We start from the raw sequence: 22,130 nt of genomic DNA, 5'->3' as shown, positions 1-22,130 counted from the left end.
TACCCAAACTTGTGCACAAAGAATACATCTATGGATGAATAGACTGATGTTTTTACCATGTGCTGTGAACATCCGGACACTACAGACTTTCTAGATTCACTTCAGTGACCATTTGGAAAATGATTTAAAGTAAATTTTTTGGTCAAAATAACAATATTCAAGTTGTCATGAGGAATTTCACCACAACTATATGAGTAATATAATCAAAACTTTATATTCTCTCTGCATCAAGTTCCCCTGCCATAAAAATATATTTATTGAAGGGAATACTTCATCTGTGCTGTCTCTCAACAGCTGGAGCACTACGTCAGAGCGCAGGATTGGGAGCAGACTGCCTGTGCTTGCCCTACAACAATAACACTCTATATTTTCTTCAACAGTTTGTACCCAGCTCACCACTGCTCTTCCCAGCTGTGAAGCTCTGAGACCAATTGTAGAGTTTCTCTAATAAGGCCTGATGTTCAGACTTGGCTGCAGGGAGCAGGTTGTAGATCAGTGAGAGAGAAGGACACTTAACTCAAAGCCAGCTCAGTCTGAGGCATGAGCTCAGAACACAATGTGTCACTGTCTGCTGCTGAATATGCCACGCTCACACAGGCAGCTTTCCATGTGACAGGCCAAGGCCACAAACTTTCCAGAATACAACATACAAGCTTCAGAACAGTGTCAGATCTGTGAGGAGCTCTTTGGCGATCCTTCAGTACAGTAACACCACATCAGTACAGCTTTCAGTGTCCTTGGAAAATATTGATTTCTGTTTTAATTAAATTGTTTCTGTTCTTTAAATATAATTTGTTGTTTGTAGAACATTTTTAAATTCACATTTATTTACATTCCAGTACTGATTTAACACTCCCAATCCTTTTTATGACTCACTTTAAAAATGGCAGCAATAGTAAATAGTTGCAAATAAATATATCACTGTGGTTATTTGTATTTTAAGAAAATGAAAACTCAAAAGGGGCGGCACGGTGGCGCAGCGGGTAGTGTCACACAGCTCAAGGGGTCCTGGAGGTTGTGGGTTCGACTGTCTGTGAGGACTGTGGTGTGTTCTCCCTGTGTCTGTGTGGGTTTCTTCCGGGTGCTCTGGTTTCCTCCCACAGTCCAAAAACACATGTTGGTAGGTGGATTGGTGACTCAAAAGTGTGTGTGTGAATGTGTGTGTTGCCCTGTGAAGGACTGGGTGTATTCCTGCCTTGAGCCCAATGATTCCAGGTAGGCTCTGGACCCACTGTGACCCTGAACTGGATAAGGGTTACAGACAATGAATGAAAACACAAAAGAACAGATGAGGGAACCCAAATTACTAGCAAGGGAAACAATGTCCCCAGTTTTTCACATTTCCCCATGTCCTCTTAGGGGCTGAATAGCTTTATGCATTTTAACCCCATCTATATTGCACACACATACACACACACAATAAAACCCACCAATAATCTCACCCTGTGCTAAAAACAGGGTGTGAGAACACAGCACAGATCTGAGAGTGGCTTTACTTGCCTGTTTAATGATTTAATTCTGTACTCAGATATTACAGACCACACTTCCCACAACCTCATCACACACTCTTGAAATATTTCCAAACAGCTAACATTTACCTTTAGTGCAGCAGCAGCATTCAGCTGTAACACAGCTACAGGTACCTAGCACACATTATTTGAACCATTAAGAAAACACATCATTCATTCATTCATTATCTGTAACCGCTTATCCAATTCAGGGTCGCGGTGGGTCCAGAGCCTACCTGGAATCATTGGGCGCAAGGCGGGAATACACCCTGGAGGGGGCGCCAATCGAACCCACAACCTCCAGGTCCCTAGAGCTGTATGACTGCGACACTACCTGCTGCACCACCATGCCGCCCTAAGAATATCGGCTAATTGCATATTTAAAGCAACATCATTAATGCTTCTCTATTCATGAAATCTTGCTGACACTCATTCAAAGAAATGTATAGTTTATAATGTTATACTGGCAGACTAATGCAGTGATAGTAACTCTTATTTATGTAGAAATTCACTCTTGTACAAGCCAAGAAATGTACACCAATCTGTTCTGTGAAGGGCTGTGGAGTTACCCACTATGGTGTACCAATCAAATAATATATTTTACGCATTTTAAATATTATTTCTGGTTAGTATTATTATATTTGGTCTTAAGGGTTTAGTTTTTCTTTTTTGTTGTTGTTGTCAGGATATCGTTTTCAGTTTTAAGAATATCATTTTTCACTTTTCATCCCAGCAGAACAGAGATGCTTCCTCTTGCCTCCCACAGACTCTGATCATCACCTGTGATGTGTTCACCTCTAGCCTGATCTCTTGTTCCACCTGAAGCAAATCCACCCACCTCCTCCCACCACTTTTTTTTTCTAAATATTTACTGCAAAGTGCCTACAGATCAGAGTTGAGGCTGAAAGAGCACCTGAGAGTGGATGCTCCAAAACAGCATGACTGTTTTAAAAATGAGATTTATCTTTTTTGACTTTGTAGAGCTTTAAAATGTTCAGACTTGAGAGGACACCAAGGTCAACATTTGCTTTCTATTTCTGTAACGTGATGGAAGGATGGAAACGGACAAAGCATTTTAACACAGTTAGAACTGGGCTTGCCAGCTGCAGATGCTGTGTGAGGTCTTGACATTATTGTAAGAGTAATTACCTCACAGAAGGTCAAGACAAAGCATAAAAGTACAATGTGCTTCCCTTCATTTTACTAAGCCCTGGGCATTTTGGAATGGAAGGAAAAATGGTGTGTGTGTGTGTGTGTGTGGGTGGGTGGGTGGGTGTGGGTGTGTGTATGATTTTCGAGATGGGATTTCATGAGAAATGCAAAGAATAAGAGAAAGAAAAAGGAGGAAAGATGGTATGAGATTAAATTCCACTCCACCAAGTAGGACACAAAAGAATGAAAAGCTGACCTGCTGGAGCCTTCTTGTTTTGTGCGCAAGATCGGCTTCTCGACTACTGACCTGTCCATGCTACATTCACAAATAAGTTCTTTCATACGGGCAGCTGTAAGTTAGACAAGCTTTACAGGGAAAACATTCCATTCAAGCTAATGAGATTTTGCTAAAATTCCTGCATGTGGAGTTATAATGTGTGCTCATGACAAGCCACATGAATAAAAACACACAAACTAGACAAAGGGAGATAGATATTGACAGCCAGAGAGAGAGAGAGAGAGAGAGAGACAGAGAGAGATGTGCTGATGTCCAGCACGTCACAGTGGGTGATGTGACGAGGGAAGCACGGCACTATAATAAAAATGGAGATTTAATGAAAGTTAAGCTTCTTATTGATTTCGCTGACTGTGCAGATGTAAAGTGTGCATGTGTGTGAGTGCGCTAGCTATAGCTCATCTCTGAGGGAAGAGAAAACTGCTCAGGGCAAAAGCAGATTATGAGATTATGAGATGCGCTCTGAGTATGAATAAATAAATAAATAAATAAAGTGTGGGAATAAGACCAAAATTAAAATGAGCTGCGCTCGGTCCGGCGGTGACGGTGGGCCTGCAGATTTGCAAGGAGGCCGCTCAGCCGCAATCAGGACGACAAGGACAGGAGAGTGTGATGACCATATCTGTCAGCCGTGAAATTTTCTTGGAGGAGGATAAATGGTTCTGAAAGATTTGGTTCTATTTTTAAGTGAGCATCAGTGGGAACATTACCTGGCTGCCAGGCAGACTTGACTGATTCTGTATCTGCCTGTGCCGTGTCTGTGTGCAAACTAAATTAGGTAGGTGTGTGTGTGTGGGTGTGTGTGTCACGGCTGTAGGGGGGACAAGGAGGACGTACACAGAATCACTTTTATTAACAAAACAAAGGCAGAAAAAATAAACACAACCAGGACACTAGAAACAAAGTAGAACAGAAACAAAACAGAAACAACCGTGAACTGGTGTAGATGCATGAGACACTGAAACACACAAAACCATACAAGGGAGCACTGAAAACAAGGGCGTATATATACAAGGAGCACATCTGGAAGAGGTAACAAGAGGGCCGGGTAACAAAGGAGGCACAGGTGGAAATACTAACAAGAGGGAGGAGCTAAGGCAAAGACAATAGCCCAAACAAATGCAGAGCCATGTGACAGGGCAAGAGCGTGACACTACGACGGAGTTTTAGGGCCATGGCGTTAAAAAGTAAAAAAATAAATAAATTGAAAAAAATATCCCGAGATTTTTTCTCAGAATTCTTTCGAGAAATTCTCAGAATTCTGACTTTATTCTCAATCTGATAGAGTGTGTTAACGCTATGGCCCTAAGACTCCATCGTACTGTCGTATGTGACACTCTGTTTGTCGGTGAGAAAAAAAAAAAGATGGACAGAAAGAAATTATTTCCAAGGTCTTTAAAAGCGCAAACCCCTCTCGACAAAAGTAATAAAAGAAAAACAATAAGCTTATGTATCCACAGTGTTCATTTTATGTTTGTCTTTGGGTATGAAAGTATCTGCAGGCTTTGGGATGAGTGAGGGTGCCCATATGAAATACACAGAGAGAGAGAGAGAGAGAGAGAGAGAGAGAGAGAGAGAGAGAGAGAGAGAGAGAGAGAGAGAGAGAGAAAGAGAGAGAGAGAGAAAGAGAAAGTTATAAAATAATCATAAAATGAGGTTACAGAGTAGTTGGACCACATGTTGGTTGTCATTTTGTCTATGTAAAAGAGAAAAAGAGGCCAGGGCGGGCAGAAATACAGAGGTAAGGGAGAGAGAAAGAGAGAGAGAGAGAGAGAGAGAGAGAGAGAGAGAGAGAGAGAGAGAGAGAGAAAGAGAGAGAGAGAGAGAGAGAGAGAGAGAGAGAAAGAGAGAGAGAGAGAGAGAGAGAGAGAGAGAGAGAGAGAGAGAGAGGGAGAGAGAGAGAGAGAGAGAGAGAGAGAGAGAGCAGTTCTGTGTAAATTGAGTGCAGCAGATGCTACATTCTGCCTGGCACAGTGATCTGTGAAGCTTTTCTATTTATATCCCAACTCTATCACTCCTGACCTGAGAGAGAGAGAGAGAGAGAGAGAGAGAGAGAGAGAGAGAGAGAGAGAGAGAGAGAGAGAGAGAGAGAGAGAGAGAGAGAGAGAGAAGAGAGAAGCCCAAAGGGCAAATGAGATGGCGCACACATTGAGGCCACACCACCAGTGTCAAAGAAAGACCACTCAAATGTTACACAGCGGCAAATCTGTCAACAGGACCACAGAGAAACCACTGGGAAAAAAATGCAGCTTTTCTAACAGATGGTGCATTTTGCCTTTCTAATCTGCTGTATCACCACATAAGAGCCAAGAAACCCACAGCTAAAAGACATCTGGAAGGAGCCAGAGATTTCTCCAGGACAGCAACAAAATAACAAGAGGAACATTTCCCACTTAGCATTTCAGCTTGACATTTTGAAATTCTACCAGGGTCCATGGAATAGGGATTCAGACATTATGCTTTAGTGGGTGGCACCAGACAGATGCCTACTATCAATCACCAATATGAGCAAAATGACTGGAAGGGCACTTGATTTTTTTCTTCTTCTTTGTATTTTTTGGTCATTTTTTAAAGCAGGTTCGGCAGCAACGACTTAACAGGCGGCTGAACACTGCATGTTAAACACCCTTTGTTTATAATCAATCAGTTCAAATGTTAGGAGTATAAAACAAGGCTCATTACCCACAAGCACGCACACACTCGCACAGGGCTGAGAGGAATGACACCCAAACACTAGATCCATCTACTTCACAATTAAGAACGACTATAGAGGCCTGGGCCTCCCTGCTGGTGTAAATGACATCTCTTTCCATCATTTAACCATTAATGCTGCTTTGATTACGGTGTAACATTAACTCATTCATCTCCAACAACTGTATGTGTGATGATATGTAAACTGGTCCTGCCTGGTCTTAAGTGTTTGAGTGTGGTGCAGTTTCATCTATGAACATCTAACATTCATTCATTCATTATCTGTAACCGCTTATCCAATTCAGGGTCGCGGTGGGTCCAGAGCCTACCTGGAATCACTGGGCGCAAGGCAGGAATACACCTTGGAGGGGGCGCCAGTCCTTCACAGGGCAACACAGACACACTCACACATTCACTCACGGACACTTTTGAGTCACCAATCCACATGTGTTTTTGGACTCTGGGAGGAAACCGGAGCACCTGGAGGAAACCCACGCAGAGAACACATCACACTCCTCACAGACAGTCACCCGGAGCGGGAATCGAACCCACAACCTCCAGAACCCTGGAGCTGTGTGACTGCGACACTACCTGCTGCGCCACTGTGCCGCCCAACATCTAACATCTGTTTATTTATTTATTTATTTTCATTATTATTAACTGCCAAACTCCCAAAATCCTGTGTGACTAAAGACTGAATTTAATAATGAATTTAATAACAGCAACTCACTTTTTAGCCATATGGCCTTATTGCTGTCCAATTAAAAACTGTATGTATCTCCCAAAATAGTAACTTTATACGAATAGGGACTTTCAATGCAACTGAATGTAAAAATATTTTTTACGGAGCATTATTATTGGTTCATTTACCATGACATTTTCACAAGACTGCTGTGTTCAAATGATGTAGTAAACTCAAAATCGATAAACATGGAGGTATGCGTTTTTTAATTGGACAGCAGATATATGTAAAATCGCTAATTTGTGGACACTAATTCAGTCACAATTTCTTCAGAACTGAGGAATATTCACAGGGAATTAGTCCTCCTTTGCTGCAATATTAACCTCCACTCTGCTGGGAAGTATTTGCACTAAATGCTGGAATAATTGCTGTGAGGATTTGCAGGTACTGATGCTGGATGATCAGTTCTGAATCAAATTGCCCGTCCAACTCCAGAGGAAACAGATTAACTGCTTGGTTGCTGGGGGCATTATGGTAAGGTGAACATAGACTATATGCAGCTGATGTGGAGTGACCCATTCTTTTGGAAATGCTTTTGTAAGGCGATGGTGTGCTGACTGTGCACACTTCCATAATGTCCATACCTTCCTTAAAGTAGCTGCATACACTAAGTATAATATAATTATTGACTGTTGTAAACAAGTGTATGTGATTATTACAGTGGTGTCACAGTGAACTCTGGGGTGAGATTTAAAACTTCTTTAAAGTGGAAGAAGCCTTTGAAAAACGTCAGGTGCTTTGTTTTGTGGCAGACACGTGAGTGGCTTTTTGATTGTTTTTGTCTCCTGCCAGCTGATGAATGGAGAAGGAAGCCAGGTAGCTAATGAACATCACATCAAATATGAGCTGTACATCAGTGGGCTTCTTCATTGTTGCGAGGAGGGGGATATGATTCTCATTAGCTGTGTGGTGTATGTGCGTATAAGGCATGCTGTGTTGACAGAGCATTGACGAAAACAATGAAAATGACAGAAAACAACTTAATTACTAGGTCTAATGAGTTGACCTCTTTGGAACTATTAACTCTAACTGAACTTTAAATGTGTCTCGGTTTATTTTCCCCTACAACAATGCAATGACACTTCTAGCCTTCTTGCTATGTTTATTTATTGGTATCCATGGCTAGAGTTCATTCTGTGTTAAAGAAATACCAATTTAATGTCTGCAAATAGGTAGTAAAGACAAGTACTCATGAGCTTTTCGCTATAGCTTTTATACCCAACTTGTTGTTTGCAGCAGATATCAGCGAAAAGCGGGCAGTTCACTGAAAGACACAGTTTGTTCAGCTTCATTTGTATGTGCGGTATTAGGCTTCCAGTTGACACTTCATCTATGCAGTGCTATGTTGTCTGTAAAAATAGCAAAGGCAATAGAAAAGAGGAGTGAATGAGAGTGCTCCAGCTGTCAGATACGCAGATGGAGAGTCGGGCGGAGGGGGAGGGGGAGGGAAGGAGTGAGCTGGAAAAAGCAAACGTTTGCTTTGAAGTAGCCCCTATCACCCTTTCATAAACCTTCTTTACTCATCAGCATGTCATAAATCGCGCAGTGTGTATGTGTGTGTGAGTATGCTTTACAAATGCCTTAGCCTGACTGAGGCAATGTGAGCTATACGAACACCTGGAGAGTGAAGGGGCGACCCCTGAGATTATTCACTGGCGCTAAAATGTCAGCTGAAATATATTCTTTCCTAGATTTGCATGTCATTCCAATGCTTTCAGAAAACAAAACTTTCTCAAACAGAAATGTGATACAAACCTCAGCATCAGAATCTGTGTTTATACACGTATTCAAACATGTTTAGAAGCTGTGTTCTGAAAAGAAGTTCAAGGCGGTGTGATGATGGCAGCATGAAATGCTGATTGACCGTGGAGGTCTTTTGACACGCAGTTAAAAAGGACAGAGAATATGGAAAGAGAGACAGAGAATGGGGATAGAGGGATAGAGAGAGACAGGGACACAGAGAGGGGGTAGAGAATCAAAGGGGAAAGCCGAGAGAGAATGAGAGACAGCCAGAGATGGGAATGAGAGAATGAAAAAGGGGAGATGAAGGCAGAGACAGAGAGAAAGAGAGTCGGGGCATGAAAGGTTAGGTAAACAGTACATGGGAGCAGTGTCATGCCCTGTCTGAGGTCCATCACTAAAACACAGCCAGGGTGCATTCCAGAAAACACCCTGTCCACGCACTGCCATGTGGTTTTGCATTTAGTCTCAGGAACCAGTGACATCTACAGTGCTGAATGCTTAATAGTTGTCCCAAATTTTAATGTTTGGAGCATCTTTATATAAGAAAAATGTTATAATATTTCTTTTTCATGATTTTTTTTAAATCACTCAATCATTACTTGTTGAATCAGTCTAGGACTTAGTACAGAGCACAGATTCTGTTCTAATAAGCATTCGTTCTTCTCTTTACAGGCTCAATGTGCCTGGAGGGCTTCAGAATAAATGTGACCATAAAACACGAATTCTACCCCTTTATTCTAGAAATATAGCTCTCTGTAGCACTGTCACAGCATTTATCTTTTGAAAGTGGGAAATGTGTGACTGAAACCCGGGCAGTAAAGTGAAAATAAAAAGAGGTAAAATACCCTTGGTGACTACATGAACCCTTGGTAGTGCAGAAGCAGGAGTTTGCACGCAGCTCTCGTGCCACTGGTTTCAGGGAGAGCTGCCTTTATAGTCGAATGATTAGTTCCAACAATCAGTCGAGCTCAGGTTTGGACACAGAAACAAATGAACAGAGGGCAAAATCGACAGGTTAGAGACAGAAGAGAGAGAGAGAGAGAGAGAGAGAGAGAGAGAGAGAGAGAGAGAGAGAGAGAGAGAGAGAGAGAGAGAGAGAGAGGGCTGTCTGTTAAAGTGAGTGCGAAAAAGACTGAAGAAAGTCTCTTAGGAACATTTCACACTATGCAGGCCGGAGGTGTTGTCATGCCAACGGGTCTGTTGTCCTAAAGCGCATCTGCTCTTCCAAATCTGCAGCCTCTGTCTCAGGTGCGAATGTGTGTGTGTGTGTTTGTTTACTCATCTTTACCCACTCATTGTTATGCACATATTTTTACTCAGAATGGCGGCTCCTTAAACTATTTTTGCTATCCAGTTCACCTCGATGCTAGACAAATATCTTTATATTAAAAGCACTACTGTCAAAAATCAGAGCAGCCGTCCCATTTATTATTAATTTAATTTCCTACAAATGTAAGTACAAGTTAGTCATTTTTCAGTGCGTCAGTCTTTGGCTTTGTCAATACAGTCTATCAAAAATAAATAAATAAATAAAATACAATAAAATCATATATATATATATATATATATATATATATATATATATATATATATATATATATATATATATATATATATTTGTGTTTTTTCTTTATTACTCTTCCTCACAATACAAATAATCCCCAATACAATGGATTGAAATTCTGGTGTAGTAGTCTATAGCTCTGAGAAGACCTTTGTTTGACTTGCAAATATACCTTTCTCAGACCTATAGTTGTCTTCTCACAGTGTCAGGATGGACTGAAGCAAATCTCCTGTCCCTCAAAGATAAAACATTAAGTGGTCTGTCATGTATTGCATGACTCTTCAGAATTCCAAATTAATAATGTACTTAAAAGCAAATTTCATGGTTGTCCTTTTATACACTTTTTTTTAAATACAAAATTAATCAATTCCTAACCATTTGCTAGCTCTCCAGTCTGTTTGTTTGCTGGACCCGGTCTAATGTGTTTATGAAGACCTGGTTTCTGTAATTGATTAAAAAAACTGCCTGGTCTCTGCCTGGTATGCTAGTTTTTTTCTCTCACTCTCTCTGCTCATTACAGAGGCATCTGGAATATTATTTTAAACAGCAGAGAGAACTCCAAATGTTGTAAAGCATGAATCATTTTTTTTTTTTTGCTGTTTCGGATTACTTAAGGTGGAATGTCACCAAACTCAGGAGATGGCTAACAGCATTAGCCAAAATGCTAAAAATCTAAACAATTCAAATTACTAATGAGTTTCTGTTGTAATTCAAACAGTGAATAAAATCTTACAGACAAGTTAAACTTCAGCCACTTACAAACAACATTTGTTTTTCCCCCTTAAGCACGCCATTCCACCTTAGCTTCTGAATATAAACAACCAGAGACAACCCAGAATCGTGGATATTCCGTTTAATGGTAATATTTGATTGTAAATAGAATACAAACCCCACTTCCAAAAAAGCTGGGCAAATAAATAAATAAATACATTTGCAGCTGTGCAAATCATTTAAACCCAAATATTTAACTGAAAATAGTACAGTGCCAATATGTTAAATATTGAAACTGTGAATATTTAGTTTTTTGAAAAAGAAATAGATTGATGGCAGCTAAATAAGTTGGGACAGTTGAATATTTACTACTGTGTTGCATCACCTCTTCTTTTAAAAACACTCTGTAAGCCTTTGGAAACTAAGGAGAGGAACTGCTGTAGTTTTGAAAATGAAATAATTTTCCATTCTTTCTTGTTACAGGATTTCAGCTGCTCAGGGTCTAAGCAACAACTCAGGGTCTCAGATAAACTGTTTTACATTTCATATTGCAGTATTTTTTTTAGTGGTGACAGGTCTAGGACTACTTTAGCTCCTGGACTCTTTTAATAAGGAGCTGTGCTGTTGTAATCCATGCAGAATGTGGACTGAACTTGTCTTACTGAAATAAACAAAGCATTCCCTGAAATATAAAACATTGTTTGGGGGCAGCACATTGCTACAAAACCTGTATATATTCATTCAGCATTAACAGTGCCTTCACAGAGGTGGTGGGGGTCAGGGGGTTGAATCTTATTTATGATTTCTTCTTCTATTATTCTATATGTGAATCTTTGGAAGCAGTGAGGAACCGTTTTTACAGAGCATTATTTTGGGAAGTCTGTTTCTAATTCACCTTAGGGTCTGAAGATTACTTTTGGGTTGTGTTCCATGCATTTACAGATTCCCCTGGATTCTCTAAATCTTTTAATAATATTATGTAGATGATGACATCTACATATCTGAGCTCTTTTAAATCCCAATCCTGTCACTGATCTGTTGCCAGTTAACCCAATTTGTTTTTGTACAATAACACAACTGCTTTTTTTGTAAAGTTTGGCTGGCATCAACCTCAAAATGGGCCAAATTTTAACAAGTTTTTGTACTTATCAAATAATAGGCTTTAAACAATTGGCTCATCATTATATTTTGTATTTTAATTAAAATTTTAGACAGTGTTCCCAACTTTTCTGCAAATGGGAAATGGGGGTTTGTAATTAATAAGTGTAAATAATGTATGTTTCTGTCTTTGAGTTCTCACCACCACATATTCCGTGCATTTATATTGTGGATAAACAATTCTGTCTCCCACTGTTTGTGCAAGAAATTGTGAAGGAGTTTGTCTGTGTTTTTTGTTTATGTGAGACTGAGAAAATGAGTATATACAAGGCCAAATTTTTTTCACACCCTTCGGCTGAGATTAGGTGTTATGTGAAGCGTTCTGTTCTTCACAGACTCTCAGACCACACCCACTATTGTGCCATAATTACTATGTGTCTCGGTACAAGAGGGAGAGGACCTGAAAGAGACCTATGATTTAGAATGAGTCACTTCTTCTGCCTCCTGGCTGCCAGTGCGTCAAAAGCATCCCGGCGGGGGTGACTTGAAAATGCGCCCAACTGTCTGCCTCTCATCTTCAGCGGACGCGCACAAAGCAAGCCCCTGCATGCCTTGTCTTCACTGTCTCTGAACTCAAACCATCCCCCCTGCGATTTCTCTCCCAGTGAAACATCTCTCAGCCAAACATGAGGGATAAGCGCTGAGGGATTGGCAACCCAAACTGCCATATGCTACAAACTAACTGCAATACTCTAACAATACGCTTGTAATCACCTTGCATGTAGCAGCATAGTCTTTGTCATCACGCTGACTTGCCAAGTGTGCTATTTCCATAGCCGTCGACTTTTCTGCTTTCTGATACCAGCCGCCCATGTTGCGGCACAAAGCTCAATTTACATAGAAATGGCTGTATTACCGTGGCCCTGTGCAAACGGAATGATGTGATTACTCAAAGAGACTGCCACACACACACACATGCTTCTGGCACATTAAATACCTCCAACTTAGAGCATTAAGGCAGTAGCCGACCAGCCATAATGCGTTGCTTCGGTTGCTGGCCATAGTATGTTGATTCAGCATTTCACAGGCATGAGCTGAAAGATTGCAGAATATCCTATTGTCCCTCGTCTAATCGATTAGGTCTGGCTGAAGATGGAAGAGAGTGACCATTGTGAGAATGGAGAGACAAATCCAAGAAACAAGCAGAGCTTCTTTCTTAAACATGTTTAATACTACTCAAATATTTCTTCATACATTTTGTATAGCAGTGCACAGGAAGTCAGCCACATGTCATGATGGTGGGTCCATTCAAAAGGAGTGAAGTAGTTCCACTCTTACTTTGCCCACTCTTATACCTGTCAACAAAGCCTATCAGCATGACTGACTGCTGTATGCATTCATTATTAATCTTCTTTATATCAGTCCTTGATGGTATATATGGACTGTAAGTGGTAGAGATGGCCCTCCCCATGCATCTTTGTTCTATAGACACACAATGACGTGTCCATCCTCTTAATTCAAACTGGTCGTCCTCTATTCATACCCAGCACAACCCAAACCATAAATCCACTGCAAGGCATTTGCATAGTAATATACATCAGAAGCCATACTCAAGTCCAGAAAGATAGTTAGACTCATAATTCATAATGACAGATACCATCAGAATCAGTTGTTCTTATCTCACCGAAACTTTTTTCTCTCCCCCCACACCACTACACACTTCTTAACTAGAAATTCTCAAATTTACATTTTGATGAGGCTCATGCAAATGAAGAAAAAAAAAACATCCTTTCCTCATTGCTGGAGATGATTCTTCAATGCCACACAGACGAACCAACAAGCTTCACCCTCAGGGATTACGCAATTCCAGTGAGCATGTCAATCATCACAGTTTACTTTCCGAGTCAATCAAGCAAAAGTGAAAGCTGGGAATTCTGAAACTGAATCCGTTTATAAGAACGATAATGTGATATGTATGACATTCTGATGCATGGCTAAATAAGTGGAAGGAAAAAATAAGGCAATATCTTGTTTATGGTAAGGAATGTATATCGGATTTTTTCTTGTAATTGCATCTCTTCTTCTGATATAATGCCCGAGCCCATGAAACATACAATAAGTCACAGATTACTGACCTCAATCAGGTGGTGTTTGTATGGTCAGATGCATTGTGAGAGAGTGTCAAAAAAGAATGATCAATGGATAAACAGAAGAATAGCTATTGGGAGTGAAGGTGAGGTTACATTCAATCAACCTGTCAAAACTGCCTTGTGTCTGGTATTGATAAAAAGATGTAAATCACTTCAAATGCTCTCTTTTTACTAAACCAACGTAACTCAATATCTTCTCTAACCTCCATGATTTTCCTACAGCCTTGTAGAGCTGCCTCCATCTGACTGCTGCATGAGATAACTACCATAATATACAGCAAGTCAGCTCTGACCTCTGAGCCAGAATCAACACATAACCTACACTTTGGCTAAATGTCCTAGAGACTTTGGTCATCGATCCAAAGCGAGTAAGGCAGGCTGTCTGCCAGTTTTCATGCCATGCTGCACTGGTTCTTGCCCACCCAAGTGTAGCTAAGTGACTTTCCCTTGGCTGTGTTTGTGCCATAATCAAATCACTCACGCATAGAAAGTTTGCAGTGTGGCACCAGGAGAATGCAGAGCATACACACACACACTGGCCTGGGCACAAGTCAAACATGCATTTTCCCATGGGAGCACCGTGTACCAGTCTAATTGCCCTTTATGTCCTTTATGTGCTCACCCTATTACAGTGCATTGTACAACAGAATTGATTCAGAGCTTTTCTTTTTGAACCAAAGTTAATTGGATTTCAATCATATTAGTAACTCATATTATAAGGTCTAACAATATTGAGCCTAACAATATTAATATATCTACAACAGAAATTGAATTTGTTCCTGTTCTGATAGTTTTAATGCCTGCTTTATGAAATGTGGTTAGCTTTAAAGCAATCTTATATTGTGACTTTTTGAACTGCAGATATTTTGTATTGTGTCTATCTGAGAACAGCATAACAAAGACATTTTGTTATTTTATATGTTCATATGCAACAGCGTAGATTTGCTCTTGACATTGGTGGGGACCTATGAATCTACCACTTCATTTGCTTTGTGATAAAACGACACTGTAAGAGAATCGACAATTGGAATTTGTTGTGCAGTTAATTTCAAAACCATGTTATTCAGAGCTACAGACGATCTTTGCCTGTTGTTATTATGATGGACTCATTACATTAGCGAACGTGACATACACACTTTGAAAAATAGTTCTGTATGTCCACTTTCTTCTTTTTTGCTGCCATCCTCAATTACTTTTGACACCCATGTGTCACCCACAATGCACCTGGGTCTTGCACAGTCTCTTATATGACTGGAAAGTTTTCCTTCCAGTTTTGTCGCTGCTAACAACCAAACTACAGAGACTCACGTGACAGCAGGGAAAGTCACAATCACACTGGCCATATGTGTTATGGGGAGGTAGGACTCGAGTAGAGAATGTGATTTAACCCTTTCTGCACCTCTAGGTTAATGAGACATTGACAGATAAGGGTATTTTTTTTTGTGGGTCAAATTATTGGTGGGGACAATTCAATAATCGCTGGATATTGGTGGGGACACGTCACCTCCATCCATGCTAATTCTACGCCCTTGTTCATATGTTCATGTATGCTCACTAAAGTAACTAACTTTTATATCCGATATGACAACGTAAGTGGAGTTTTTAAAATGTTCTTTAATTTATTCATTATACATTATGCAAATATTTATATCTATTTTACCCAAATCTTATAGTTCCATATGCATGACAGATCAAGCGCACTAACTGGGTAGGGCATGTTTATCTGACATTTGGTTTGATTACACTCTGCTTGAATTAATGAGAAAAATTTAATCAAAACCACACAGAGACTTTCAGGCCATTAAATAACCGAAGAAGCCAGATGTTCAGTTCAATGCTGACAGGGAGGCCCTGGCAAACAGCTGGGTCTCTGGTACTCTTCTGTCCCAGGGCAAATGTATGCACAGATCTGCTTCCTCAGGAATGTCTGCAATGTGGGTGCCTCCCCCGAGCCACCAGGAAGCCAGAGCACCCCTGCGATTACCTGCAGTCTGAGCTGCATCCATAAAGCTTCACTGATACTGTGTAACGGCAGGAACAGGACAGGGCAAGTCATGAACAAGAACAAACGCCTACCTGGAGCTATCTATAACATGAGACTAACTTTTGCTGCTGACCTGAGGGTGCTTTTACAATTTCTCTGCTCAAGGTTTATGGTTGCAGAAAGGCTCACTGAAGCAGGTTCTAGATCAGTACTAAAAGGCCAGCTTTGCCCCAAGGCTGTCCTTAAGCAGACCCAATCCCACTGCTGAACAAGCTGAGAGGCCAGCGGGGCCTGCCATTAGAACACACAGTCCAGATGGATTGAATAAAAGCAATGGCCTCTACAGTGACCGGTGGGGGTAGTATGGTAACCAGGTCATGTAGCACAGCAGGGGGCTTTGGTAAACTGGCTGTTTGAGGAACAGAGAATACTGCTAGGGACTTGTGTGTAGTTTTGTGGCTTGATATGAGCAGTAACAAACCTCAGATATGGAGCAGAGGGCACATATGCAATCAGGAAGGAGCATAAGCCAGCACTGGAACGATGGCTTTGAATTCAGCCGCCGGTGTTATTAGCACCAACACACGAGAGCTTGTTAAAGAAGGGGGATTTCTTTTTAAAAGGTAAAGGCTCTTGTTAAGGGAATACAATTTTTTTTTAACTTCAGCAACATAGCACACATGCAGGAGCTGATATGAGTGTTTATGGGATTGCGTGTCTATGCCTATGTAGAGTTACTTGTGTCTGGCTTAAGCATGCAGGGCTCAGCTTTGTATTGTTTTTGTAATCCCCAGCGTCTGCAGACTCTCGTAAATCTCTCCCAGCTCCAAGCTACGACAGACGTGCTTTACAGCGAGACGCCCAGCTTCGTGCAATACCCCTGCACAAAAACCCATCCTAAACCTGACACTGATATGCACCCTTAGTATACAGACGTATTAGTTTTTCTATTCCTATTACCAAAAAAACAGAGCAGACAATACTCTCCCCATGGCTGCTTATACTTGAGCTGAAGCCAGGTGCATCAGGATGCTAAGTGCTAGCAAACAGCAGAGGCGGAAGAGATCAACTGTGTGTTAAATTTTAGCGATAGAATCTTAAGTTCCTTTATGGGTAATCTTAAACCTTTGATACTGCAGACAGTGCATTCCCAGCAAATCCGCATCTGGCCAGGATGGGTTGAGGAGAAAGCCCTACGGAAATCAACAAAGGTGCGAGTGTGTCCATCATAATCTGAAACAGATGCGAGTGAGGACTGGAAAGCATTAGTGTAGCTTTGATCGTGGATTCCTCCACCGGTGTGAAGGGAGCATCTCCCTCCCATTCTCCACTTACAAGCCTAGATCAGAATTCACAAAGCATCTGAGTTGGAGCGCTCATCTAGAATCAGGTTTTGTAAACATGACCATTGTGAATACAGTGGATTCTGATCTGAGATCAGTGGTCTATTCCATGACTCTCATGTGAATCTCAGCCCTGGACAGTCAAGTGAGCCCAAGCAAATTAATAATAAATCTAAACAAATAAGCCCCCACTCGCAGCAGGGAATATGAGATGCTGTGTACTGATGACAGAACAAACACGAAAGAGCTCTGCTTTTGCTCACAGTGTGCATCTGAGGGCTTGACCCAGCAGTTAGCATCTCCAATTAACACCACACACTGAGTCATCAATTACAATCACCTCTAGCGCATGAAAAAAACCTAGATCATTGACATTCATTCATTTAAACTTCTGATTACAATTTGTAAGCAAACTAAACCAGCTAGGAGTCAGCTTGTTAACAGTCTCCACAGCATAGCTGTTACCAGTGGCACTGAAATAAAAGAGCAGTGTGTATGCAGCATTGAAATGATTCTCCACTGTGCCGGCACTGGGAAGAAAGAAGCCTTGTACAAAGTATGAAAGAAGTGTGTACAATGTTACAGGATGGGAATGAGTGTGCGTGTGCAAGGCATTCCATTATCACAAGAGCAACAGTGTTTAACTCTGTGAAAATCTTCCTCACAAGATCTTGTGTGTGTGTCTGTATTGGAAAGAAGACTCTTCAAAGGCATTGTAATGTTCAACTTAGTGAAACATTTCTGTTCCACTAGATTTAATGGCATGTAAAAATGACACAGGTTTGTTTTCCCAATATAAAACAACTGGAATGTTATCACATACTGTGATTTAAATTAGTTAAATAGAGTTCAGAATTCACAAAGCAAATTCCCACAACACATTTTCAAATAAACGCACATCCCACCACTTCATTAAGGCTATGAAGTGAATTGTAAAGCTGAGAAAGAACAATAATGAAGTGTCCATCTTAACTGATTTCTGTAACGTTGTGAATATAACGGTTAAACCAAACGCAGCACAACAGTGACCAACAACTTTTCCAAAGTATTTTCAGGAACAAATCATTTGTTGATAAAACACAGAACGCAGCTGTTAGACTCCTGGTAATTCAGGCATAGCTTTGTTCCCATTAAGTAAAACAACAACCTATTACATCACCAAAATGGTGGAAGCAGCAAACCACAACAGTTAAGTCTTTGTCCAACGTATGATTGCAGTTAAGGCTTCACTGCTTTGCCTAACTGATTAATTCTATGGCAAGCAATATGCTTTGTCTTTCCAGTGAAATTAAGGTTTTAAGACTTTGTGGAAACCATACACATTTTCTTGTCCTGGAATCTCAGATACAAAACGAAGCATTACTTCAACACGAAGTTTCATCCCCACAGGAGGTAGTCCAGCTAGTCGCTGAAAACAAAGTTAAACAAAGTTGAACACAGTTCACGAGTTGGATAGTAACACGGTCACCTTCAAAACCCGTGGTCCTCATTAATACTCAACATTTCGGGAAAGGGGCAGCACTTACGAAACACTACAGCTGGCCATACTTTCCTTTACAGTGTAATATGTGCCTGTAGACTCTGTCTACTCTGTCCTGTAATATCCTGGCATGTTCGTCAGACAAAAAGCCTAGCTGTCCAGCCAGCGGCTCACTGTCCTGGTACAGTTCGTAGAGACGTGATCTCACGTCCCGGTAGCGATGTAGCGCGCTGACTTTTTGGGCCGTTCTCCTCCTGAAAACACACACGGACCTCAGGACGGAGCTATGGTACCTCTCCCACATGTCCAGCACGCGGTAGCCGTGCACCAGGCCTGCCTCGTTGTCTATGAACACCAGGGCGCCATGGGGTGTCCTCAGCAAGTTGCTTGTGTCCCGCTCCATGACACGCGAGTCCCACTGCAGGCTGAACAGGTTGCTGACCATCCGGTCAAAGTTGGCTGTCAGGTAGTCAAACACGACCAGGTCGCTCCACTGTGCCAACTCCAGCAGATCCTCTTCTGTGCGGTTCCTGAGGTCCGGTGAAGGTCGCAGGCCACTGCCATCCGGCCGCAGGGGCTCAGGGGTCACTGTCCCGCTCAGGTTGGCGATCCACTCGGTCACAGACACCACAGCTCTCCCGGACCACTGCAGGCTGTCCACCCTTTTCCTCACCTGAGCCCACTGCTCTGTGCCAGGCTGAGCCAGAACCAGAGGCGGCACGTTGGAGATTCCAAGCAACTTTGCTAAGTAATAAGCCAGCGATTCGCCCTGCACCTGCTCGGCGTTGATGCCGTAGCGCACACACGCTCTGCTGCCGTCCGAGAACGTGGCCAGCTGATTGGACGTCCTGCCGCAGCCGGGCTCGAGGGAGAGCACGCGCTCGGCTCGCGCACGCAGGCTCCACGCGCGCGCGTGAAAATCGCTGAAAAGAGCAGGGAGGCGGTCCTCGAGGCTACGGCTCCAGAACACTCCGTCCTCCAACGACTCGAGTCCTCTCGGTCCCAAGACTTTCAGCTCGGTCGAATTCGTCTTCCTCTCGTCCCCGTTCTCCACAGAAACATTAGACTGAGCACTGGGAAAAAAGCGGCTGTTGGTCGGGACCGCGAGCAAGGCTCGGAAAGTTTTAGTGGTCGGGGAAGACTCGAGGTCCCGCTGCCGACGCTCGAGGCGCCTCTCCGCGCGGCCCCACAGGTGCAGCACACAGGCCGCGGAGCAGAGAAGCAGCAGCGCCGCGGAGTTCACCGACACGGCCCTCATCTCCGCGCTTCTCTCACTCCTCGCACAGCCTTACGTGTTCTCCATCCACGAGGCCAACTTTCCTCAGCTAACTAATGCCAAGAAAAAAAAAAAAAAACACGAGCCGTTACCATGGAACTGAGGACCGTTTTCTCGTTTTCATCTCCGTGTCCTGTTTCGTCTCAGGAGCTCCTCTCCCCTGACCTTGTTTCTATACGTACACTCGCTAATCCTCGCCCCGTGTGTAGAGCCGGAACAACTCCGCACTCTCCGGCCGCCGCTCAGCTTTGAGTTGAGCTCCGCTTCGCTCTCTCAGAAAGACGAAACAGCGCCGGAGCTGATTGGCCGCCGCTATTTGTTGTAGTTATTTCCCACACCCGTATTCGTGCTTTCTCCGCCTCCTCCGCGCACTCCGATTGGTTGCTCGATAATTCCGCCCGTTTGCGTGAACGTTTGAACCACCAGCCAATCACAACGAAGCAAGAGGCGGGCCTTGAACGAATACAGGTGGGGAACAGGACTGTAGATTAGCAGCAAAACATGAACGGACAAGATATGGAGGTTTACAGATAGATTAATTGTATTGTTAACTGTAAAAATAGCGGAAAAAACCGTTTAAATGCAACACAGCTGTTTAGAAAACAGCTATAAACATTAATGAGACAAACAGTTTCAGTAGTATGTCTTAATTATTTGTTAGGGTTGTTAGGTACAAAATTAAATGCATAAAATTTTCTCAGAATGGTAAAACAGTATGGACTATGCTTCTTATAATAGGTACATTTTTGCTTACTTAAAATCTTATAGTATCTCAATTAAAATAATTGTCTATAGAGGACTGTGCAACAGTCTCTTATCTTAGGTGGCCAGAGTGGGCTATGTGCAATTGGTTGAATGCTTAAGCAGGGCCAATAAAATAAGTAGGTATATATAATGTTGAATTGTGTGTATCATGTTGTTTTCATAATATTAAATAAGGTCTATTCTAATCTGTGTCCATGAATATAAATAAGTGGTTAGCCTGCACACTGAAGGAAAGACAAGAGTGTTTATATGTTTCATGTGGACTGGAAAGAAACAAACAACAACAAAAAAAACGTATAAACATATAAACACTCTTGTCTTTTTTTCAATGTGCAGCTAACCTGCTCACTCAGTGGCAGAATTGATGTCCTTGACAAACAAAATCACAATCTCTAATCACTTTTCGGTAATAACCATATTATTGTGAAAGTTGTCCAACTGGGTCTCGTCCAAAACTGGCGGTGTCTGTGTGGTGGAAGTGCTGAGCAATGAACTCCGTGTGGCATTTGGACACCTTTGTTCAATACAGAGTAAGAGTAACTCTAAACGTATGTAACACATCCTGTTAGCAATGTTAAAACCAGCACTGTTTTGGGTGAATTTCCTCTGGGCAAAATCTCCTCAATCAAACACTCTCTGATCTCAAACAAAGGAGATGATTCATGAATGATCACTGAAGATGGAGTTTCTGAATATCCTCACCCAAGAAGGAGTTTTGCAAAATGTCCATTTTCAGTGACCTAAAACACGGTTTGCATGTGGACTAAAGACAACAAACAAAGAAAATATTGCATTTTAAAATATCACTGTACATGTAGCCACCAAATACCATATAAATTTAATTTGGCGAAAGTCACAGTGATGATTGTATGATATGGAGTCACTGATGTTTTTTTTTATCATACACTGTATGTTTTAAAAGTTGAAAGAAAAAAATATTGTCTATACAAAAATGTGTCTCATTTCACAGGTGATCATTCTGAGCCACATTAAACATTTCATTTAGGCAGTTACACTAAGGTCTGGAACAATTCTGTTTAACTTTGGTTATATGACTTTAGTGAGCAATTTTGAAACAATGAATCTCAACTCAAAAAGCCCTCTATAGCATTCACAGTCTTAGACATGTAACAGGAAGACTTTACCAAGACAAACCTGCTATTTGACAGCACATCCGTAACTAGTTTCACAGTGTGGAGAAACCCAGCCGAGACCCCAGCCTCACTCCAAGTGGAGCCCTGATCTGACCTCATTAAAATACAACAGTACAGATATTAAAAATACATGTGCCAAAGATAAAATCCACACTTATAAAAAGGTGCTCTCATGTGAAATGGTCACACAGCAATGCTTTGAAGTGTTTTAGATAGATTAAACACTGCAGATCTTTTTTTGCAAATCAAAAGGCTTTTGAAGTAGAATGTCATCTTACTAAATTTGGAAGCAGCAGAGTGTGTCAGCACAATAGCAATCTTTTCTGCCTGACATTACGTCTGTGAATTTATGTTTCCAACTTCCAAAACAAGGTCCTCTATGCAAATAACACACAGATCTGCCTTCTCTTTATAACAAAGATGTGCAACACATTTAAAAATACAATGAAATGCAGTGACATACACATCATAATG

The 22,130-nt window shown here is 41.6% G+C and overlaps 1 protein-coding gene across 1 annotated transcript; it reads right to left on the bottom strand.

The window, feature by feature from the left end:
- Positions 1-17,707: 17,707 nt before the first annotated feature.
- LOC136695113 (four-jointed box protein 1-like) lies at positions 17,708-20,012 on the bottom strand. Its single transcript, XM_066668943.1, has one exon. The coding sequence runs from the start codon at positions 19,717-19,719 to the stop codon at positions 18,514-18,516; it is 1,206 nt and encodes a 401-aa protein (XP_066525040.1). The 5' UTR covers positions 19,720-20,012; the 3' UTR covers positions 17,708-18,513.
- Between the last annotated feature and the right edge of the window lie 2,118 nt (positions 20,013-22,130).

The sequence above is a fragment of the Hoplias malabaricus genome, chromosome 4 (assembly GCF_029633855.1).
Source record: "Hoplias malabaricus isolate fHopMal1 chromosome 4, fHopMal1.hap1, whole genome shotgun sequence".
Classification (NCBI taxonomy): domain Eukaryota; kingdom Metazoa; phylum Chordata; class Actinopteri; order Characiformes; family Erythrinidae; genus Hoplias; species Hoplias malabaricus.
Note: the sequence above shows the minus strand (reverse complement) of the source record. Positions and strands in the feature narration are given on the sequence as shown.

Excerpts from the sequence above, each read along its gene's own strand:
- LOC136695113 (XM_066668943.1), bottom strand. The coding sequence starts at position 19,719 with ATGAGGGCCGTGTCGGTGAACTCCGCGGCGCTGCTGCTTCTCTGCTCC.